This window comes from Peromyscus leucopus, chromosome 1 (genome assembly GCF_004664715.2).
Source record: "Peromyscus leucopus breed LL Stock chromosome 1, UCI_PerLeu_2.1, whole genome shotgun sequence".
NCBI lineage: Eukaryota > Metazoa > Chordata > Mammalia > Rodentia > Cricetidae > Peromyscus > Peromyscus leucopus.
The window spans coordinates 37,043,200-37,068,380 of NC_051063.1; the positions used below are offsets into that span (position 1 = coordinate 37,043,200).

Below are 25,181 nucleotides of genomic sequence, written 5' to 3' on the forward strand. Positions count from 1 at the left end.
GCTTCCTCAGCCTGGCATTAGAGAACATTGAAACTAATCTTGCTCAGTCTTCCTATTCATTTTTTTTTTTTTGAAATGACAATACATTCTCTAGACTGGATTAAATGACAAAACAACTGTACCATGCCAACACCAACTGTGACATTTGAGAATACAGCACCATTGTACAATAAAATTTCGTACTCATCACTATATGACCTAAACAATTCAGTGGGCATTTATAATTCTGATTAAACTTATTACTAAAGAAAGAATTATCACATGATAAGGTTGATGATAAAATTGTACAAATAAACTCATTTTTCTCATATGCATTCATATTTTAAAGCATGGATGTCTTTTTGTGTTATCATTCATTTATTAACAATATCCTGGCAATTTCTTTAATTAGATTTTGAGCTAACTGGCAAAGGCTTTTTTTTTTGTTTGTTTTTAATTTAACAGCAGACAAATTTACAATTGAAAGAATTACACAAGAAACACTTAATGAAAATAATGTGCCCTAGACTTAACAGAAGCATCTGCTAAATTTAAGATAGGGAAGGAACCTAATCCAGGGAAGTAAGGAAGGCTTCCCAGAGGAGCTGACACTTGAGCAGGGTATTTAAATTTTACAAGACCCCATGGTTCAAAAACTTCATAATAGTTCTGCAGCACGATTTGCTAAATGGTCCTATTAACAAAAAACCCAGAGCCAGATATTGGGATGAAGAGATCAGAGGAATAGGATGAACCACAGCCAACCTCAACTCACCAACTCCTCAGCCTCTAGAGAGAGCTTCTTCCTGTATACTCATGCCTATATGCGTTTCTGTCCCTGCCCTCTTACTTCCTCTCTCTGACCAGCTACATCACTTCCTCTTTCTGCCCAGCTCTATCACTTCCTGTCTGTCTGTACAGACCTCTAGACCTCTATGGTTAACTAGTACTGGGAATTAAAGAGATGTGCCACCACGCCTGGCTCTGTTCCCAGTATGGCCTTGAATTCATAGAAATCTGAATGAATCTCTGCCTCTTGGATGCTAGAATTAAAGGCATGTGCTACCACTGCCTGACCTCTATGTTTAATATGGTGGCTGGCTTTTTTCTCTGATCCCCAGATAAGCTTTATTGGGATTCACAAGTAAAATATCATCACCTTTCCCTTTTTTGTCTAAAATAAAAGTTATAACTAATATAAAAAAACTATATACAATAAGTACAATAACTATATACAATGTGTACAGGAAATAAATACATTAACAATGTCTAGTCCATTTTCATTTACAAATTAAATGAAAATATTGCAAATCTATCCTAGTTTGGTGAGTCCAAAATGTACCTAATTCGCTTTCTATCCTAAACTGTGATGTCTTTCAAATTAACACACTTTACACCTCTTAGTGAGTTTCTTTTCTGAATTTCTTAACAAGGAAAACTATAACTATCTAATCTTCAATTCCCTCAGACACCAAGAAGGAAATAATATTACCTAGTAAAACAGGAAGTGCAAATAAGAAACTTCCCCCCCAAAAAAAGTGATTTATGACAGAAACAGCCAGCTTCCTGCACAGTCACCCAAGGTTCCTCTGTAACAATGGGGCATCCATTCTTTGGCCTACAGGCTTAGCATATCTGACAGACTCATATGTGAAGCAAGATTTTCTAAAGCGCCTTCCTACCTTGTCTTGGCAAGGATTGGCAGTCCTTTCTTTTGTGTCCTGCTTGTTCATTTTGGACAGACAGCATACTGTCAGCAGTCAAGATAAGGGCATTTTTTTTTTGCCCAGTGGCTAACTTTTGCCACAATGAAAGTAAACTCTATATGAGGTTTCTTCAATGTCCATATTTTTTTCTGAAGTTGATTGGTGCTTCCAGGAGCAGACATGTCTCATTGTCATAAAAATAGAAAAAAAAAATATGCTTTTAAAACATCTTAAATGCCATATTCTGCAGATCTCTGAAGTGTTTGAAGATGACCTGTCTATCTAAAACATATTTCTACTTGACCTTGAAAACATATCTAATATGACTACAAGTTTGATTGCAATGACAACTACTAATTTACATTTCTTTATATCCTAATTAGTTGGTGATAATAACTTTCAAGGACTAGCAATTTGCATTGCATTGTTAAATGAACTGTATAGGTACAATACCTTGAATAAGATTAGAAACATGTACAGTATTTTCTAACAAAATCAATCTCAAATTTGTAGCCATACACACAATTTGTATACAATATACAAAAATCCAATCCAATGTAAAATATTTAAAACTAGTAGTTGCCTTTTAAAAGTAGATCCAATAATACACTCTTTATCCATCATAGTTCTAAAATTAGGAAGTTGAAATTGCAGGATTCAGGACTATAAGAAATGCGAACAGCTAAAACTGGGGAGGAGAACTTTGTTATTAAAAAAGAAAGAAAGAAGAACCCTGGAATCCTGGCTTCCATATTGAATGGGAAGATAATCCTGCACTGTTTCTATGGAGGAGAGTAACAATTAGATTATACCTACATTGTAAATTCCAAAGGGTCAGAAATGACATTGCATGCATCTGTTTTCCTCCCACAGGGATTGCTAGCTCACCCTTGAACATAGTAAGCATTCAATAGATAGTTGTTCCTTGATTAATTTCTGCATGGGGATGAAACATTTCTTCTTGACTGGTAGCCAACAGAAACTTGAGTTTTTTCTTTGAGCTTGAAAAAATGCTTATGCCATGAGAATTTAAAAAATAAGTGCATGTAACATCAAAGTGATGTAAAGTACAAAACTCATGGTACTTCTAAGTCTGTGTCCTCTTCATTCTATGAGCTAAAAGTTTTGTTTTCAGCTTCAAGCATGAGTTTGGCAAGTTCAAAACTACCCAACATAGAAATGTTATTCTTAATGTAAACCCTCTAAGGTAACATTGGAAAATGCTGATTCTTTAAACTCCGTGAGGGTGATATACTCCTGTTGCTATTGTTTGGACCAATGGGAAATGGAATGATCTTTCATCTTTCCAATGTTGTCAATAGAATGGGTGCTGTGGGATGTTCTGTATGGCAAATCTGTTGCTCTGATTGGTCAATAAATAAAATACTGATTGGCCAGTGGCTAGGCAGGAAGTATAGGTGGGACTAACAGAGAGGAGAAAAGAAAGAACAGGAAGGCAGAAGGAGTCACTGCCAGCCATCACCAGGACAAGCAGCATGTAAAGATGCTGGTAAGCTACGAGCCACGTGGCAAAGTATAGATTTGTAGAAATGGGTTAATTTAAGATATAAAAACAGTTAGCAAAAAGCCTGCCACAGCCATACAGTTTGTAAGCAATATAAGTCTCTGTGTTTACTTGTTTGGGTCTGAGTGGCTGTGGGACTGGTGGGTGACAGAGATTTGTCCTGACTGTTGGCAAGGCAGGAAAACTCTAGCTACAAATGGGATATTTTGCTCTTACTCCTGAGTTTGAAACCAAGAAATGAACAGCTCACCAGCTTGCAATAATTGTTTGTCATCATCAAGAGTGATGGCATAAGATCTCAAATTATATGTGTGTCATTGGAGCATAAAAAAAAGCATTTTAGAATTTGTGCTCTGTAGACATTTGTTCCTATGGGAACTGTTTTGTTTCTTCTTTGAGGAGACCTAATAAGGAATTTCACCTTAGGAATTTTTCATACCTATTTCCCTGTTTTACATTATTATTATAATAAGAGAGTCAAGGTCATTCCCTCTTTGACATGATTCAGTTTTCCTCACTATTGTTTTGATGCAGATGTATTTAGTTATTAGCAATGTCTACAAGTAGCAGTTTCAACAGTCTTATTTTGGAGACCGACTACTACTACTTTGGATTCTGGAGTCTGGGGCTTATCCAGTTCACAGTGTCTGGGGCCCATGGGAGTCATGCTGGATCTCTGCTAATCCTCTTTAAGTGTCTCCTGCCATTCTTCTCTCACTTCATGTCCGACTTCACTGATTTGTCCAGTATCAACATAGTTACTCTATGCCCACCATTAATATGGTTCTGCTGTGTAGCCATTTCTTCAGAACTGAACCGGTCCTTAACAGGGAAGCTCCTGAAACAAGATTTACAAGGCCCTTTCCCAGGTTAACATCAGCAGTGATAGTGGCTAGGAAGAGAGACTTGCCCACCAGTAGCGTTGCTTGAAAGCAAGTTGTACGAGGAGTTTCAGGGATACAGTTTTGTGGCTTTTACCCATGTTTGAGTGAGCTTTTTTGGTAAATATATGTGTGTTTAAGTTGTCCATGCTCCTGTAAGTTCCTCTTTACACAAACTCCAGTAAGTAACCTCAATAAACTCATTCTTTTAGTAAGTTAGAATGGGTGGAGTAATTTCTTTGGCCTACCGTTGTTGCCTCTCTGTGGTCAATAGACATCCATTCATGTCTTCCCAGGAAAAGATCATGACAGCTTCACATTTGTAGTCTCCCATGCATACTTCTATGGGCAATCTTTCCTCTTCTTTCCTAGCCCCTTGACTGAGTAACATTGGGTACAATGATACCATCCGAGTGAAACCTTTTCATATACCCACTAAGCAAATATTACATCATTTTCTATACATTGACCTTATACTATGCTCATCAAAATACCAGGTATGATGTCACAAGTGTTAGTGTTTATGCAGCAAAATACCTTGGCAGATGAAGGCCAAGGTATTTCCTAGAGTTCACAACACACAACAAAATTTCACTCAAGACATTTATTGCAGTTGAGGTGGGCTGAAAGGCCATCTTGAAACAAGGACTAGATAGATAGATAGATAGATAGATAGATAGATAGATAGATAAGTAGATAGATAAGTAGATAGATGAGACAGGCAAGCAGACAGACGGACAAGACAGACAGAGCAAGAGTGAGCCCTGATGATGGAACCTTTTAAAGGGTATATGAGTTGCATTTGCTGCTGGTTATGACACTTAGTCCTTGAAGGCAGGCTGGGAGAACACCTGGTTTCTCCAAGTAATAGTTGCTCACTTAGCCCTTTAGAGTAAAGGAAATGGTTTCACACTCTATAGCCTATCTTCCTCCTCCACATACAAGTGAAATCTGTCACATAAGTTCTTAACCTTTATCTATATTGTACCTGCCACTCTGCCAGGCACTGTCATTCAATAATTCTGCCAACTGTTATCTTTTCTTCATGACAGTGTGCTAAACAGTGATTTATTGCTTGAATACACATTGCCTTCATGGAAGTGATTTGTTTAAAACAACAGTAAAGAGCTAAATAAATTATTCATTCCATGCTAATTCTTTACTTTTATGTGCTGTAGTAAGCGTCAAAATAAGCAGCCTGTAGGGCATTTTATTTTTGCCACATTAATCTTGGACAGTTTAAAAGAAGGGCGGGGAGGGAAGGTGGTAACATAAAAAGTCCCATTTTCAAGAAAATAGATTTCTTTTTCCCCTACAACCTCCTGCGGAGGTAGATGGTTCTAGCAGATCTGCCTGCTTCCTCTGCCCATAGTCACTTTGTGAGCCACTTACTGGTGCCCTCCAACTGAGGACAAGGACCCCTTGGTGCACCTGTTCAACATGAAGAATCCTACTGCTCCTCTTCTCAATTTTCTTTCACTATGGCAAAGTCCCTGTCACAGGCCCAGGAAGCAATGAGATCTTTCCTGGGAGATTTGCATTTCCAGGAACAGACAGAATGTTGGGTTTGTAAATTTCACTGATGTTGATTTAGAATTGAAGGCTTACAAAGTATGAGAAGCAGTGGTGACATAGTTCTCTTCTGCAGCTGATTTCCAGGGCAGCATGGAGGTGCTCCCTTGACTCTCCTTCCGGAAGCATTGTCCTCTGTGTTTGAGCCAGAGACCAGGGGTGATATTCAATGCATGAAATCTCCTGTTAGCAGAGGAGCAAATGGATGGTTGGGTTGTGGATTCTCAGCAGATTTTACACTGTTTTTTTCTAAGTAGGACTCCTCCATAGATTGTGCTTGCTGATGGGCACTGCAGGAGGTGGGATGTTCCCTGTCACATCTACAGAGGTCACAAAGAATGCAATGCAGAGATATACCCCTATCAAGGTCTTTGAACTCATAACACAGCCCATTGTCTGCTTCCACATCAGAAGTCAAGAAAATCTAGGTTTAAATATGTACCACCTGAGCCCCAAACCCATGCACACAGATTCATAGCTTGTGGAATGGATCTAAAGATACATTGTGAGTAAAGTTCCAAGATTGTTACAAGAGCTGAGCTTGAAAGAGCTCTACCCACATTTACCTGGGGACTGTTCCTTTGTCTTTATTTCCTTGGTTCTGAAGACTTGCACAGTCTCTAAATCATTCATGTTAAAACTGTATGTGGTACATATACACAATGGAATACTACTCAGCAGAGAAAAACAATGACATCATGAGGTTTTCAGGCAAATGGATGGATCTAGAAAAAAATCATCCTGAGTGAGGTAACCTAGACTCAGAAAGACAAACATGGTATGTACTCACTCATAGGAAGATACTAGATGTGGAACAAGGATGACTGGACTGCTACTCACATCACCAGGGAGCTACCTGGAAAACAGGACCCCAAGAAAGACATGGGGATCGCCCAATGACCAAGAAATGGATGAGATCTACATGAACAGCCTGGACATGAGTGGGGGTAATGAAGGGCAAGAGTCGAGGGAAAGAGAGCTTGGGGGAGCGGGATCTCCCAGCTGGATCAAAAACAGAGAGGGAGAATAAGGAATAGGAGACCATGGTAAATGAAGACCACATGAGAATAGGAAGAAGCAAAGTGCTAAAGAGGCCCACAGAAATCCACAAAGATACCCCCACAATAGACTGCTGGCAATGGTCGAGAGACAGCCCGAACTGACCTACTCTGGTGATGGGATGGCCAAACACCCTAATAGTTGTGCTAGAAACCCCATCCAGCGACTGAGGGATCTGGATGCAGAGATCCACAGCTAGGCCCCAGGTGGAACTCCGGGGGTCTAATTAGCGAGAAAGAGGAGGGTTTATATGAGCGAGAATTGTTGAAACCAAGGTTGGATAAAGCACAGGGACAAATAGCCAAACGAATGGAAACTCATGAACTATGAACCAATGACTGAGGGGCCCCCAATTGGATCAGGCCCTCTGAAATGGGTGAGACAGTTGATTGCCTTGATCTGTTTGGGAGGCATCCAGGCAGTGGGACCGGGTCCTGTGCTTATTGCATGAGTTGGCTGTTTGAAACCTTGGGCTTATGGAGGGTCACTAGGCTCGGCCTGGGAGGAGGGGACTGGACCTGCCTGGACTGAGTCTACCAGGTTGATCTCAGTCCTTGGGGAGGCTTTGCCTTGGAGGAGGTGGGAATGGGGGTGGGCTGGGGGAAGGGGAGGGGAGAGAACAAGGGAATCCGTGGCTGATATGTAGAAATGAATTGTATTGTAAAATAAAATTAAAAAAAAAAAAGAAAAAGAAAACAGAAGAAAAAAAAAACAAAACAAAAAAACTGTGCCCTGGGGTTCCACCTGGCTAGAATGTGTTAGGAGAACAGGTATTTATTTCATTTGCATTCCTGATAGCACTTAGCAGAACAAAGAGTATGGTGTGGTCAGTGCACCTAAGAAGTTAGATCAACATTAGAGGGCCAGGGTTTAAGTTGAATCAAAAAGGAAAGAACAAAAGACCAGAACAGAAAGAACAGAGAGACACAGAGAGAGACAGAGTCCAGCATTTTGCTGTTTGAAAACAAGTATACTTTGAAATTTTTAAGCTCTTGCCTTTCTCTCCTCAAAAAGACGAACATAGTTTGACTGATACACATTTGAAGTTAGTCTGATTGTGGAAGTTCAAATCCCACTTCTGCTATGTTCTACTTAGCAAATCTAGGTGAAGGAAGGAGGGAGTAAGAAACAAAGTCTTGAGTAGCTGAGGAATAACAATACAGATTCTTACTCAAAAGTTTTAAGATACAAAAATACTGAATGAATTAGTGATACAGTTCAGATAGTAAAGGGGACTGTAATGTCATCAATGAGTATTTAATAAGAAGTGATGAAGGTTAAGTGAATTAACTAAGGTCTTAGCTGGATACCAAGGTTTATTCTGTTACCAATTGAGTTCTGTCAACCACTGAAAAGCACCACCTGGGCACTGTGCACATACTTTGGCCTTCTCCCCATTACACAGAGCAGGAGACTTTGAGGATTTCATAGAAAAAAGATGAAAGACTCCGGATTGAAATTTAATTCCACATCTGTACCCTGATGTGTTTTTATTCATCCAGGGCTGTCCTTTCCTACATAGAAGAAACTCACTGAATGATTACAGTTCTCGGCAGTGTCCCTGCCAACCTTCAGGAACCTTGCAGATTTGTGCATGAAAGCTAATACTCTTGAATTAAAGGACAGAGAAATCAATAAACCTTTGGATGGGATCATAGACATGTTTTACAACCACTTGTCCCTCACAAAAGAGATATGTGGCATTGAATTATCTTTGGCATTTAATCTTTTAATCAGTCTCAGCTTTCAAGAGGAAATCCTAGGCGTTTGGAGTACCATTCCTGAAGGTGGAATTTGATGAAACAGCAATGGTCTTGTCATGCAGTTACCGGATGTTTCCTAATTCCACTCAACTCTAGAGGTTGGCTGCAGCAATTGCTATGTAATTGGAACATGTTGTGAATTCCTCGAAAAGTTCAGCCCTGATAGAAAAGCCTTCGGCCTGTCAGATCATTGACAAACACTGACACTCAAGGGCAGGAGGGAGATATTTTAAGTTCACCTGTAATAGAGACAGTAAAGAGAATTTGGCATGATGCTGACTTAAACATGAGGGTAAGATCCAGATTGTGTCTGAGTCAGCTGTTTTCTAAAATTTGAAACATAGCATTAGTGTAAAGCCCCAATCATTTGAAAAGATGGAGAAATGTGGTAATGTTTCATTTTTTTTTTTAAAACTGGTGGCAGCGGCATAAAGGATGACATGAGAGAAGCAAGTAGAGCTGTGGGCACTGTCCCCAGAGCATCCTGAAAACTGGTATTTCTAAAGCTTGAATGAAGTTGGATCATCATGGAACTTAAGGATTGGTGATATTTGGAGGGGACAAGGGGATTATAGAGTTAAGGAAGACACAGAGTGTTCAGCAGGATGAATACTAAGAACTCTGAAGATTAGAGCAAGTCAAAGGCATTTAGCACTGACTGCTTTTCCAGGAGGAAGAGGTCCCAGTGAGCACAATGTAACCATGGAGAAAATGCAAGCCTGAAAAGGCATATTGACTTCGTCAGTGCCATGGTGTTTACAGCCGAGTCTGGGCTCAAGTCCATGTTGCCTGATTCATAGCGTAGGACTGCAAAAGGCTTAATGAGCATCGAATGGGAAATCCTGTCTGAAGGTGAATTTACAGTAGAGCTAATGAAGTTTAAGATTCAGAGTCTCCATGGGCAAAGGGTTTTGTGAATGCTGGAGTTTGGGAACTGTAGATTGTTCCAGGTGGGACAGGGAAGCTGCCTGCCAGCAGAATATTTCTATTTACTCACTTCTGCTATTCCTCCTGAAGGCTTTTCAGAAGAGAAAATATGAATTATTAAAGAACTATAATCACTTCTGGTCTAACTATTGTTGAAGTAAACATTCATTCTGGGAATTCATTTTATTCTTCATTTTGTATCATTTTCTTTGGAGTCCTAAAACACTATCACTGTGTCCCCAGAAAATCTCTTGTCTATGAGTGATGCTATATAGTGCTGTTATAGACCTATCTGTTTCTCCCAATGTCACAAATCAAATCTGTCCCCATTCTTATACATACAACCTCCTCATTTATGTACCAAATCAGCACATAGCATATGAAGATTATCCTTTAGATATCCCTCATTCAGTAGCTGGATCTTCCTAAAATATGACTTACATCATTTGCCAAATGTCATACTCAGGTAGTCTTTCCAATCTTTTAAAAAAAATTGGTTTGTGTCTTTTAAAAGAATAAAAACATGCCAATTTTTATATCAATCATTACCCATGCCATTATAAAAATTTAGAATTAGAATCGTATATATTTTGGTTCTGTGACTAAAGGATGAAGAATATGTTAGAATTGCTTCACTTCTATGAGTTTTTTTTTAATATATTTTACTTGACATGTCAAGCTATTATTTAAGGAGCTGAAGAGATAGCTCCTCAATGAAAAGCAGAGGACTCAGTATTGCTTCCCAGTATCCACACGGTAGCTCACAATCATCTTTTTTTTTAAAGACAGGAATTGAGAAATGTGTTTAATATATAAATGTCCATAAAATAAAAGAGGAGTTAAAATTACTTAAAAATTTATGTCAAAATTAAAATACAAAAATAAGGTTTCCTTTCTTATTTTCATTTATATTTTTAGCAATCACAGACCCCCCTCTTCCCTCCTCCCACCCTCCAGCCTCCCCCCCCCCCCATCAACCCACCCCTCATTTCCTCTTACAAGAAGTTAAAACCTCCCATGGGGAGTCAGCAAAGCCTGGTACATTCAATAGAGACCAGTCCAAGCCCCTCCCTGTGTCTCAAGCCTATGTGACGTGTCCCACCATAGGCAGTGGGTTTCAGAAAGCCAGGTGATGCATCAGAGGTGGATCCTGATCCTACTGCCAGGGCCCCTTAAGCAGATCAAGCTACACAACTGTCTCACTTATGCAGAGGTCCTAGTCCAGCCCTGTGGAGGCTTCATAGGTATTGTTCTAAATTTCATGAGTTCCCACTAGTTTGATTTCAACCATCTTTAACTCCAGTTCCAGGGGATCCTGTGCCCTCTTTGGCCTCTGGAAACTGCATGGACCTAGTACACATACATACACTCTTGCCAACACTCATATAGATAAAGCGATTTTGTTTAAATTTCAGTTTCATGCCAGATATTTTAATCTAGGAATTTTCTTTTAGACCAGCTGTGCCCCACAATACCTTATGTACTCAGAAAAAGCAAACAAAACATCTAGTGAACAAATCAGTTGCTATTGTATTGAGTATTGTTTACAAGTGCCTGCAGTATTTTCTACCTTTCTCACCTTCAGTTTTTCCCGTATGAAAGGGAATGTTGGGACTTCATCTGATTTGACTAATCTCTGATGTTTTATTCTTGATGCTTTTCTTTTCTTACTCTGTAGCAAATAGAAGTACATATAAAAGTACAATAGAAGTATGGCATTATGTGTGTATGTATATATACATATATATGATGCATATTCACATATACATATGATCTAGTATTATTTTCAATATCCTCATGCCATTCATATTCTGATACTTGGATCATCATAATATGCATGTTTTTATTTACTTCCTGTACTATTTTTGGAAAATTGTATCTTTTAGAATTGACTCCTTAGAACTATGAATGACAGTGTAAAACCAAGATGGGGAGGAGAGAAGGAAAGCTTGCTGCATCCCATGGTGTTAAATGTTAGTAACAGGAAGCAAAGGAACAGAGTGCCCCTTCATCATTAACATGCAGTTTGCTGCCTAATGGCCTGTTTGCTTTGTGTATGAGCTACACAAGAGGAGGCTTAATATTTAGAGTATGATTCTTTTGGAGAATGATTTAAGAACCAGGAAATCTGTCTTTCTCAGACCGTTGCATCAGGAAGTTGGGAGGATACGCTCATCGCTCACATCTCTTCTGTCTTCTCCTATTAAGTCCAGTGTATACCCCTCTGACTTAAGCAATTGGCCTTTCTCTCTCCCTATGTCTCTGTCTCTCTTTACTTCTTAGAGAGAAAGGATTCAAGAATATTCTCTTATTGTCTTGGGTATAAAATGACCTGTATTCTCTGGTTTGCGCCGATGTGCCAAGTGACTCGAGTTTTATAAAATTTACTCATTTCTTAAAGTTTCATAAAAATGCATGTTGTATATTGAGTATCATCTTCCCCTCACCCCAAGAGCAGGAACTGACATAACGGAGGATACTTTGAGTATGATGTCTCTTCCCTCTAAGCAGTAAGGGAACAGAGGAACAAGGACATGATGTGTAATTTGTAGTTTGGGGCAGACTAGTCCACACAGCTTTCAGGAAATACAGTCCCCAAACAGTACATTAACTTACCTATGTTTATCTTTCTTCTTTAGACCAAATTATCTTTATGTCTTCAAGATTTGGCTTTAGATATCTTTGGCTTTTAATTATTTTCCATATTATTATCCATGTGTAGAGAAACCTTGTTATAAAAATACATTTTCTTTGTATTCGGTGTAATTGCTTCGTTTTACCACTTTTCTTTTTTACTTGTTCTTGTGGAAATATTTGGTTCTTTTTTAAGGCAAATATCATCTGTTTTAGCATCTCCTTTATCTTGGCTCAAGGCAGAGAATGCTATATAGAATATCATTTGGGTAGAATGAGTCACAAAGAGAAGAAAGGAGAACATAAGGCAGTTAACATTATTGTAGAACAAATCTTAAAAGATCTTATTAATAAAAACAAACCCAGAGACAGGTATTGGTGTGATAGCTGAAAGATCAGGGAAACAGAACAAGCCACAGCCACCTCACCTTGCCAATTCCTCAGCTGATCTTGTTTCCTTAAACTGAAAGCTTCTGAGTCCTCACCCGAGCTGATCTCAGTTGAACTGCTACTAAAAGCTAAAAACTTAAAAGGATCTAGTTCCTGGTCCTCACTCCTTATATATACCTTTCTGCTTCCTGCCATAACTTACTAGGATTAGAGGTGTGTGTCACCATACCTCACTTTTCCCAGTGTGGCTTTGAACTCACAGAGATCCAGACCGATCTCTGCCTCCTGAATGCTAGGTTAAAGCCATGTGCTACCACTGCCTAAACCAATGTTGAATGTAGTGGCTGTTCTGTTCTCTGACCCCCACGTAAGTTTATTAGGGTGCACAATATATCAACCACACATTGTTCTCTTGACATGTACATATGGTTTTGACATTATGTCTCATTCTTCAATAGCACAAGAGGAGGAGGGAGAAATGCAGTGCTTAGGTACCACCAGATTACCTTGCTTGGTACTGTAACATCAATAGATTTTGGAGGGAAAGTATGCTTTTCAGTCGTTCCTCAATGTGGGGAACATCATTAATGTTCTGTTTTGAAAGATTTCTTTGAAAAAGCAACATAGGTCAAACAGATTTGATAAGCTTGGGTTTGTTTGCTAAATATAAAGATCTTGTTTTAGGAGTAGGTTCTAATTGTCAGTTATTAAAAATCTTCTCCTGCTAGTCAGCAGGCTGGAAGGGGTGTGTATGACCTGAGCAAGGGCTGATTTTTCTCATGTGATACCATCTGGGATACCTCTATAGCTGTTGGGGGTGGGACTATTGCCTTAAGTCTTAGCAACAGATGACCTCTAGTTCAGCAGGGGAACAAATTCATATAAAGAACACAGAAAATTTACTGACAAAGTTTCTGCACTTCCCCCCATGGGCTATTCACACGCTGTGGCTTGCTCTGTGTCTTGTGTTCATTCAGCTAGCTACACAATCCTGTCTCCACAGTATCACTGTGGGTTGTCTTGTCTTTTGAGTTCCCTAGAGGAGATGTAGTAGTGGTTTGACTTGCTTAATTTCAGAGTCATGCAGAGGATATTACATAGATAAACATTACACTAAATTGTGTGGGCCTGCCACAAAACATGAAGGTCATTTGAGGATTAAATAATTTCCAGAGGCAAAAAAAAAAAAAAAAAGTTAAGTGCTTGTTGCATTCAGTTCATTCTTTGTACTATTTTTAGTTCTCTAACTGTGCTTGTATATACTAGATTACTTTTGACCGAGTCCTTTAAGTGTGTGTGTGTGTGTGTGTGTGTGTGTGTGTGTGTGTGTGACAACCGTTATGTCCCCTTTGGGGCACCTTAATGCTATTTAACCATTATTGATCCTTATTCCTTTTGATGAGTCAAACGATGTGTAATTACACCTTCACTTACATCTTCCAAGATAATGATAGCATAAAATAATCTCTTGGAATCTGCAAAAGAGACTATATTCATTCACCATTGGGAGTCCTTGATCTGCTGTCAGCCAAGTTCTCCAGGAAGTTAAATGGAAAGATCAACTCCTGAGGGGACTTAATTAGGGTTCCAAAAGTTTAAAGATAAAATTATGTTTAAAATGACTCAAAGCATTGGGGTTGTAGTTAAGTAATATGATATGTGCAAGATCCTGTCATTGATCCTCATGGTCAAAAACACACAGACACACACACAACAGTAATAAAATAAAACAAAACCTTAACATACCATTATCTTGAAGTCAATAAAGATATAATCTTATACCATTCTATTAAAGAAATACATTTTCTAGAATTGAGTAAAGGAAAGCACATGCAAATTAGATGGAAATTATGACTGCCACCATGTGTGACAATGTACGGTGTTAGATAAATTATCTTGACAAAGCAGACAGTGAGGGCACATCAGTGATTACCGCTTAGCTCCACCAGTGGTCATACTCAGTGGACAGTTGCACACAATGGTTAGGACCATGAATATCATCTTAAACCTGTTCCCCAATTACCAGTTTAGATTAAGGATACTTAGCTTTTCTGGGCCTCAGTTTCCTCATCAAGAAGAAGTGAGATCATAACTTAAAATATCACTGATATTGAAATTTGTTTGCACATAGAATAAACATTCAATATTGATGATATTGATAAGAGAGTTGTGTTTGGCATTCAAGTGGTTCACCAAAGATTGCATCCTAGTGTTACTCAGAAAGTGACTACTCCTGTTCATTTCTTTGTTGGCAGAATCCACTTCATACCACAGAACTATAAACTAAAATTACCTGGTGCTCAATTTCCATCACCCTAGATGTTACTTAGAAAGTGGCTATTCCTGTTAATTTCTTTTTTGGCAGAATCCACATAAACTAAAGCTACCTGGTGCTCAATTTCCATCACAGCCATGCTTTGGGCTTGCAGTTTTATCTTCACCAGTGAAGGTAAAAGAAATTTGCTAGGAGGAAGTTGGGTAAAAGCGGTTTCCTTTCTCTAATGGCTTGGATCCTCAAAGGCATATATATGACAGGTTTGGCCTCAGCCCTTTTTGCTGCAGAAGGTGGTATAGCCTTTAAGAGATGGGGCTTAGTTGGAAGGATGGCAGATCAAGGTTCTTGTCTCTGAAGGGAGTATTGAGATGCGGGCCCCTTTGCTCTTTTTACTTCTGGTTACCATGAGGTAAACAGCTTTGTTCCACCATGAATTCACTGTCATGATAGTAGAGATAGTGAGACCAACTGACCATGGAATGAAACCTCGGAACCTATGAGCAGAACCAAATTTGTCTGCATTATAGTAATCACATTGGGCATTTTGTCAGAGTAGTGGAAATCTAGTCAGCTCTGTAACTAAAAACCAATAAAACAACAAAATGAAAATGTATTATAGAATACTAAAGGCCCTGTTTTAATCTGTTGGGTGTGGTGAAATCTAAGAGTGAGGAAGTGTTGTGGCAGCCTGCAGATATGAAAATAAAGAGGTACAGAGGGTTGGTCTTGTTGCAGAGGACAAGTGGTCATCACTTGGGTCTGATGTCACTGACATGCTCAGTTACTTCTGGAATTGCACCAACTCTGGGCCTCCTTCTATAAGAAATAACAAAATCTCCTTTAGGTGGATTGTAGGGATATGGCTTTTGTGCTAAAGGCGATCTCTTGGGTATTGTGGCTAGCTCAGAACTCCAAAGCTGGTGTACTCTTTCCCTTTCCAGTAAAGAGCACATCCAAGCTAATGCTTAAGGATCCCCAAGAGGAGCCAAAGCCTGTCTCCCAGTTCTGGCTGGTATTCTGTGCACTCCTACTAGGTAAACCTGCATTTTCTGCCAAAGCTTTCTTGAATTCAAAGCTGCTATATTCAGGCACTCAGACACTCAGGGAAGGTCTCCTCTTCTATAAGTTCATCACTGATGACACCTCTCTTGCTTGCTTTCTGAAAGGTAGGGGTGTGTTTTGCTGCATTTTCAACTTTTTTTCTCTTCTGGCTTCCAGGTTGTGAGTCTCTAGGGATTGGTAACAACCCTCTTTCCCCTCCTGCTTCTTCACAGTACATTTTTTTTTTTGTTCCTGGCTTTTAGCAAGCCTCACGGAATGTTGATTAAGTTAAATGTGCAAAATTTTCAAGCTGAATGTTCTTTCTTCTGAACAAAGATCTTATGTTCCTGAAATTACATAAGTTCTCATTCTTGAATTTCTTACCCCCTTAGGATTCAGGAAAGATCAATGACATCATTAAACTTCTATTCATTATTTTATGCCCATAGATTTTTATCAGGTCAGATTCTCAAAGGATTCACAACTCCCCCAATGAATAAAAATGTCTAAGTTGAAAAGTTGGATAAATACTTGCTGAACCAAAGACACAATCTGGAACATGCATATTTCAAAGGAAGGCAGTATGGTTAGTTTGCTTCTTTTTGCTAAATTTGGAGTACAAAGAAAGTAATCCAAACCAGAACACCTATTTTTTATCTAGCCGTTCAAACTCCAGATCTCTTGAGACTCTGTATAGCTCTTGGTCCCTGTATTGGCTTCAGTCTTGCATCCATCCAAATGTTCTGTAGCAAGCTGTTAGAGTAAGCAGATAGAGAGCCTTTTTAGCTAGATGGCGAAGAAGCCTCTAGGCCTACTAGAAGCTGATGAGGGAGAGGGAGCTCACTAACTTCAATCTCATCCCAGCCTGCAGTCATCTTAAGTTAGGCCTGTTCTGGCTCACTAGAGGCAGACAAAGGCCCACCTCAGGAGACAAAGATTATGAGCATTAGCTTGGTTGAGTTCTGTAAGTTCTCCTCAGGTACCACAATTACATAAACACCTGCCTATCCAAGCCTGAATTATGTTACTTTATAAACTAAGATCCTGCCATCATCTGCATTATTCAGATATTGAGCTACTGAACATTGGGAAAGAGACTTCAGGATCTTGTGGCTCAGATTGCTCACTCTTTAGGAGCCTGAGACACAGTTCATTTCCCTTGAGATTAGTTTCCATAGTTGGATCCATAGAGAAAGAGAGAGAAAAAAAGAATACAGATTATTGGCAATTGAAAAAAATAAATAGATATATCCCCATTTTCTTTTCTGATGTTTTTATTTTTTTATTAATTTTTAATAAATATTATACTAGTTCTTTCAGAATTTAATACAACTCATTTTGATCGTATTTGCCATTCTATCCCCAACTCTTCCAAGATCCACCCCTGTTTTTCTACCCCTCCAACTTTGTCATCTTTCCCCTCCACCTCCACCATCATGGCAAATATATGCTTCCCAACTTTTTATAAATATATGGCCTTCCACTGGCATGTAGTTGGCTTATCATGGGCTTTACTTTTAAAGAAAACTGCCCTTCTACCAGCAGCCCATGACTATCAATAGCTTCTTTCCTAGGGGTGAAACTTTATGCTTATCTCTCCTCTCCATGTTGAGATTTTGGTCTTGCTTAGGTTTGGACACATTTTGTGCATGCTGTTCCAGCTGCTGGGAATTCACATGTGCAAGGGTCCTGTGTTGTTGGTTTTTCTTTACTCTTTACTCTTTGGGGCCTACCTTCTAACTCCCAAATAAATACACTGAGTCTTGTTTTTAGCCAGCTTTTCTTAACTTAAATAATCCCATCTACTTTTTGCCTCTGGGTTTTTACTTTCTGTATTCTGTATACCTTTCTTTACTTCTTACTTTGTGGCTTGCTATGTAGCTGGGTGGCTGGCCCCTGATTTCTTCCTCTCCTTCTTCTTTTCTTGCTCCTCAATCTTCTCTTCCCAGATTTCTCCTGTTTCTCACTCCTCAATCTTCACTTCCCAGGTTTCTCCTATTTATTCTCTCTGCCTGCCATCTCTGCCTACCCTTTCTCCTGCCTTGCTATTGGGTGTTCAACTCTTTATTAGACAAATCAAGTGTTTTATACAGGCAAAGTGACAAAGCTTCACAGAGTTAAACAAAGACAACATAAAAGAATGCAACACATCTTTGCATCATTAAATAAATGTTCCACAGCAGAAAAACAATGTAACACATCTTCAACTAGTATTCCACAACAGTTCTGCTATGTTCAATAGACACTGTTGCCTTATAGCTAAGACCACCTCTGACTACTACACTGTTTCTACCCAGTCTTCCACAATGGTCCCAGAGAAGTTACAGGAGAGGGTGTAGGACATATGCTCCATTTAGTGTTGAGCATTGCACAGTGCGTGCAGGGGCAGAAAGTAAGAGATGGTAGTGTGTCCCCATTTTCTAAGATTTTCCCCCAGATGAAGGCATGTCAAGGTTAGTGGCCAAGCCAAATGTCATGATAAATGCATGACATACTCATAACATTTTATTTTCCTTCCAGTAGGGTTAAATTGCTTAATTTATGCTTAGGGAAATCTATTTCTTTCCTTGATAAAAAGAAGCAGAAAATTCCAGTGCTGCTGTTTAGACAGTGAACAATGAATTTTCATCCTCTGCTCTCTAGCACTTAGATGTTTCCAACACATGCCAGACAGAATTGCTTTCCCAGGAAATTGATCTGAGGGCTCCATAAATGCTCAGAGTTTTGTTTCTAAATTATGTTTTATGGTAACAATGAAAAATACTGTCATATTCAAAATTGTTATGTGGCTAATAATTTGCCTAATGGAGAATATCTGTGTATTAACCAACAATGTTTCCAAATTAATTAATTTTAAGCAAACTCAGAAAGAACACTTGTCCAGCTATATTGGTACAAAAGGTATTTTACTGGCTTTTACTAATTTACAGTGGACCTGTCTGTATAGTCATGCATATACTAGTGTCTCTATTTATATCTACAAAAGCTTTGTTTTGTAATACAAAGCAGAAAAGGGTTGGAGCTTTGAGGGAGTGAAATGATATTTTTCTGTCACAAAGTCCTCAGTGATAATTTCTCATCTTTATGGAAAAGAATGAGTGGTCAGTGTTGATGGAATTATTCAATAAGGAGTATGGAAGGCTCTGGACAAAGGGCTGCACTGGAGTCCCGGTCTGACTTTATCTCTACACTAAGCAGAAAACCTTTGCTCATTTCCTTAAACACATGACCCTTTCCCATACAGCCTACTAAGGAATGGATGACTGCCACACAATGGCTCAGTAGGTGGGTGCTACATTTTCTTTAAGTATGAACAAAGTAGGGTTTTGTAAGGCAAGAATGTGACCAAAAAAAAAAAAAAAAAAAAAAAAAAAAGAAAAGAAAAAGAAAGAAAGATAAAAAAGAGTCACAGCAAGAGACAGATTTCTCCGGGCTGGTGGTGGCGCATGCCTTTAATCCCAGCACTCAGGAGGCAGAGGCAGGCGGATCTCTGTGAGTTCGAGGCCAGCCTGGTCTCCAAAGTGAGTTCCAGGAAAGGTGCAAAGCTACACAGAGAAACCCTGTCTAGAAAAACCAAAAAAAAAAAAAAAAAAAGACAGATTGACAGATTTCATGTGGTAACAGTTCTGAGACTGGTTAGGAAGACACTTCTGATTTGCTACTGTGGAAAGTTCCAGATATGACTTCATGCTGAGAGTGTAGATATTTTGTTAAGTGGAGGTTATCAGCCCGCAATTTGGATTATTATTATTATTATATAGTTTGAATAGCCATAGATACTCGAAAATATCCTGTTATTCTGAGTGGAATATAAGAAAGTTGTCATCTGGATTAGTATTTACTGTTTTAATCAGGAGTATTTGGGTAACTATACAGTGAAATCAAGATATAGTAATAAATAGGAAGCGTACAGACATTATTTCATATAGTTGTGTGTTTGTCAAAATAGCCTTCATAGAGGCTAGGGAGATGGTCCCATCAGTAATGTTCCAGTTGTTTAAGCATGAGGACCTGAGTTTTGATTCCCAACACCCAGGACAAAACAAGGTGTAGTAGCTTGCATCTGTAACCTCAGCACATGGAAGCAGACATAAGCACATCACTGGAGGTCACTGTCCAGTCAATCCAGCAGAATCAGTGAGTTCCAGCTTTAGTGAGAAATCCTATCTCAAAACATTAGGTGGAAAATGATAGAGCAAGAAACTTGATATTGCATATTTGCAGGTAAAAACCTCCTCTCTCATATACACACATCTACATGGGAACATGCATATAACACACACAGACACACACATAACTGACAATATTCTTGCTTCCACTGAATTTGTAGTTGAATATCATATACTTGAACTAATAAAATCTATACATGAAAATTATTTATGGAGTGAAAATAAATGATCAGTCATATATTATTTAAATAAGTTTTACCACAGTTTTGTTGATTTCTTTAACATTTGAAAATATAAAAGCTGTAAGATGATATAGTACCAGGATAGGCAGACAATTAGGTTTTCAACTTATCCTTACTTTGGAGCAGTGATTTGGGCTGTGACCCCTTTAACATGTGAGAGTGTTATTAAATAGCACTACTAATCAGAAGAGAGCAATAACTCACCAATAAACAATTTAACAGCTCCTACATAGTATCTCATCAGTTAACTGTCTAGCAGTGAGGTAATGAGTAATGCATACACCCAAAAGTGAGAATGAAGGGAAGAGAGACCTCAGATAATCGATTGAACACATCACTGAACGCTGGAAGTTCACCTTTTCTTCTCGCTCTGGTTCTAAAAACAAAAAGGTTAGATTGGTTTGAATAGCTATGCTGAGAAACATTAGAAAGGACGCCTCTCCTGTGCAGTGTTGATAAACTGCTGGACCGTATCACTGGCGTTTTCAGTTTTCCTACCCCAGCAAGAGGAAGCAGAGAATAGATTTCCACTTTGGTGCCCTCCTGCCCTGGGAAACTCTTAAACAATCACTGTGTATGTGGGCTGGCTGGCTCACACCATTTCACACTGGGTTAAAGAGCTCCTACTCCTGAGCACCTCTGAAGTCCCTTGTCACATGAATGGGAGATATGGCCCCTAGCCATCAGAACTTCATTATTTAGTTTATTGCTACATTGTGTCATAAGAGTAACTACCTAGAAATACGTTCTGCCCATACCCCCATTTTCTTGGTAGGGAATTTATGGACCTATTTGGCAAAATCACAGTGAGGTGGAGTTGCAACATCATTCTCTGTCTTCAAACAAACAGCCACCCTGCTGCCACTGATCAGCATTCCTGGGTTGGCTGTGATTGAAATTTAGCACTTAGAGTGACTTAATTGGCACAAGGATCTGTTAAGCATATGCCCCACCACAGGCATGCCATCTGATGTACCCATAGGGTGCCCCACACCTCACACATGCTCATGTCTTGCTGAAGAAGGGAGTTTTGAAGAGATCATTGATGGCAGCTCATACTGTGGGTTGGGAGATAGCAGCCTTAGAGGACAGGTCTGCAGGGATCTCTGTTGGTCTTCTGGGTAATATAGCTCTCCATTTCCTAGAAAAGAGTCCTACTTGGCTTTCTGTGAAATGTTAAGGATCATTGATGCTCCTGTCTTCTAAATGAGGCACTGTGCAAGTAACCTGGAATTTGGAAGGATTTAGCACGCTTGGGCAGCCACTGCCTCGGAATTCAAGGTTAGAACTTTGTGTGCTTGCTGTGGCTATAATTGATCCCAAGGCCTTCAGAGAACATCCAGGACATTGATGTGGATGGATTTTTGCTGAGTTGAAACACTGTAGCAGGGACTATAAAGTTCGAGGACTAGGCCATGCACACCACCCTGAACAGAACAATGAATAGCCCCGAGCATTCCTCCCTCTTGTCCAAAGAGTGAACAGGCAGAGGAAGAGCAGTGGTTGGGAGCAGGTGCCCTGGGGCTTGGGTACTCCATGAAATCAGGTGGAGCCTATTCATGGTTACAGGTACCAGTGATGCTCGCTCTCATCTCCATGTGCTGTGATGAACAAGCCTGCCAGGAGCACTGAAAAGCAAGGCTCGGGTCTCTGAAACTCCCCTTTTCTTTTTGAGTTTTTGTTTTGTTTTGTTTTAGTACTGATTGGATCACAGACCCCCAAGCTTCACTGTCCTGTTTGGGTTCTTTTCTGGCATGAAGGGAAATTCTGGATGATCAATTAATGTTTCCTGCATTCTGAACAAATGAACTAAATAGTTCCATTTTCTCTAAGTGAGGCTGGAAACAGGTAACAAACCAAAGGGGCTTTTGCTGTGAAGCTAAGGGGAATTTGTTTGGGGTACATTCTTTCCCAGAACCTGTTCCTAGTTTGGAGGCCTCTCCATACCTAACTTTATAAATCTCAGGGATCATGTGTTCCAGAACTGCTCCATTACAGTTACAATGTCATTGCCTTGCTCATCTGTGGTGTAGTAGCTCCTATCTGACTGTGAAGTCAAAAGAAATAATTAATCAAACTCACAAAGAAGGGCATGGAGCTAATGCTGAGGATACCCATGCTAATTTATATGAAATTTGTACTCATGATCCATTTTCACTCTTCATAGTAATGGTTCCCAGGAGTTAGCATCTTGTTCTCTACTGTCGCTATCACATGGGCATACTGAGGTTCAGGAATCAAGGATGGTGGACCATGTGGCCCAGCTATGGGAGGTGGGAACTTTACCACTGACATTTCCTGAATATACTCAGGGAATAACTTGAAGTGTACATATGTGACAGTTTTGTAAGCTTCCTGGAAAACATTAAGTCCACCAGGGCAAGGCATACATGGACAAAACAGGCATGTATGGGACAAAACTGGCTGTGGGGTGTCACTGAGAAAGGTGGACAGGGAAGCTGGCCGAAGAAAATCAGTACCAGGCTGCTAGCCCTTTGCAACAGAAAAGCAGTAACAATTTATTCAATTATGTTAAGCGCCCATTAAAGGAATCCTAAGCCCTCCCTTGGGCCATTTTAGTTCTAAGAGATTGTAATTGTTTGAGACTAACCATGATTTCTTCTTCTGCCTTCAGGTGATTCTCATTTTGACAAAGCTGTATGACTATAACCTTGGGAGCATCACTGAGAGCTCACTTTGGAGGTACGTAGATAAATTAGGCCATAATTACTATGTTGTTTAAGCCTGGTGTCTGCCAGTGCTGTATCTTGAAGTCTCATTTCCTGGTGGGAAGGTTTCTGGTTATATGCATGCTTTTCTTTCATTTCGTTCTGTTTCCTTTAGAGATGCAATGGACTTTGTCTATTGGCAGGCAGGAGAAATGCCTTCTTTCCCTGGTCAATGAGACTGTTGTGTTCTGCTCTTCCTGAGGTGCTAATGTATTTTGAATTCCATAGTTCTCACTGATCTGGGAACTAATGAAAAGAAAGGGATTGGGCTTTGTGTTGTAGAAGGCCTTACCCCAGTCTCTAAATGTGCAGGAGCCAGCCTCCCCTCAGGTGCAAGGATTTCACAGTTTGCTGTCCATGGTCCTGCAGCTCCCTAGCAGCGCATAAGTGGGCACACAGACATTTGTTATGCATATACACCTTTATCTCAGGGCTGCATGCTGTACTTTATACACATACAAATTGTGTGAAAAAAATACTGTGTCAAATGAATGTATACAAATCATTTAGGGGGAGAATATCTCATGAACAAATATATATATATATATATTTATATTGGTGCTATTGGTCTGAATTAAAAAAAATCCTCAGTAAACCAATACAGTCTATTTATTTACTGTTTATTTGGTTTTTTTTAAAATAGTGCCTGATTCTTGTTAATCTAAATTCTGCCCTTCCCACCAGCCTATTTCAGACGGTCATGCCCCCACCAGCCTCTGGAATCCAGGACAGCACTGTCTCTGAATGGTTATTGCCATCTCATCTGGTAATCCCAGAGACGATGGATGGAACTTTGTCTAGATGCAGTCGAGGGGTAGGTCAGGGCTAGTGCTCAGCAGTGCACCGAAAGCATGGGCGTTTGGGTTGGTGACTTGATAATCATGAAGTTCTTTAGCACATTAAGTGCCCAGTGCCTAGTGCGTTATTTAAACTCAGTAAACCTTGATCAGAATGTTCATGACTCAGTAAGTTTATATCTCCTGACAGTTTTTTTTTCTAGTGTATGTGCATTCACAAGAATAAAAGTCCATACCATGCATCTGTCATAAACAGTGCAGACTGTACATTAGACAAGAGACATGCAGCTTTTTCTCAGAGACGCAGAGGGCATTAGCAGAGAAAGGTCTATCTACACTGTGGGAAATACACAGAACTACACAGGAGAAGGTGGTGATAGACCACTAAAACCCAATGTCAGCATGCTTCTTTTTCTCTGATGAGACATATTAAGAGTGTGTTTTCCAATCTGAGGGAAAGAGGTTAAGGAAATAAAAATGACACCCACCATCACAGTGCTGGAGAGGCAGAGACAGGGGCATTACTGGAGCTTGGTAGCCACCCAGACTAGCCAAATAAGTCAGCTCCAGGTACAGTGAAAAACTATTTTAAAAAATAAGGTGGAGAGCGATCAAGGATGCATCCAGTAAGTTGATCTCTGTTGTCCACACAGCACAGGGATACATGTGCATGTTCATCCCCTTCTACACACAGAATCAAACACATACACACACATAAACTAATAATTAGTATATATATATGTATATATATATATTATATAAACGAGTAGTATTTTTTTAAGTACTGAGATACTTATCAGCATATTTTTCTACTTCAAAAAAACTAAGCAATTGAGAAATGTCCAACAACCAGATCCAAACTGTCAGTTGAGGCTTATTGTTTGAAGGTTCTACCAGCTGAATGATCAAAAGAGTCAAGTGTCAGATGCCCTCTGGGTATTGGAGTAAGTGGGGGCCAAGAGGCAGTTGACCTTGTACTGATGTCCTTAGGACTTACAGCTCTTTGGATCTATGAGACAGGGATGACAAGCTACTATTGTACCCAATTAATGAGATTTACTCCCTGTTTGGGCTGCTATCGATTGCTCCTTAATCCTACAGCAACTTGCTGATTTTGTTTTGTGTTGTGTTGCTGTTCACTCTGGGAGTCAAACTGAGAGGGACTGGGTGATCTGACACAGAACAATTAACTGCTCCTGAATACCAACTCTAACTGATAGTGGATTAAGCTTTGAGACTTGTGGGGAGAGCTGGTTTTACCATTTGAAGCAAGATAAGCTTAAAGGTTTAGATAAATAAAAATGTCAAATCAAGATACAGTATCTCCAAGAAGAAATGTATTCATCTTTCCCCTCTCTTGTCCAGGGTAATCAGCACTCAGCTGAGAGAGGCTTAGCTGGTGAGGAAGCCCTAGGCAGTTCTGAAGGAGACACAGGCATGTGCTTTTAAAGGCACACACACCAGCAGTGCCTTTGTCTGTAACATGAATTTC

The 25,181-nt window shown here is 39.6% G+C and overlaps 1 protein-coding gene across 6 annotated transcripts in view; it reads left to right on the top strand.

Moving 5' to 3' along the window:
- The window catches only part of Sorcs1 (sortilin related VPS10 domain containing receptor 1), a 533,290-nt gene that overhangs the window by 170,268 nt on the left and 337,841 nt on the right, over nucleotides 1–25,181 (top strand). For all 6 annotated transcript variants that reach the window (XM_028874638.2, XM_028874643.2, XM_028874641.2 and 3 more), the window contains exon 2: nucleotides 22,799–22,866. In XM_028874638.2, coding sequence (XP_028730471.1) covers nucleotides 22,799–22,866 — 68 coding nt within the window. The remainder of the gene's footprint in view (nucleotides 1–22,798; nucleotides 22,867–25,181) is intronic.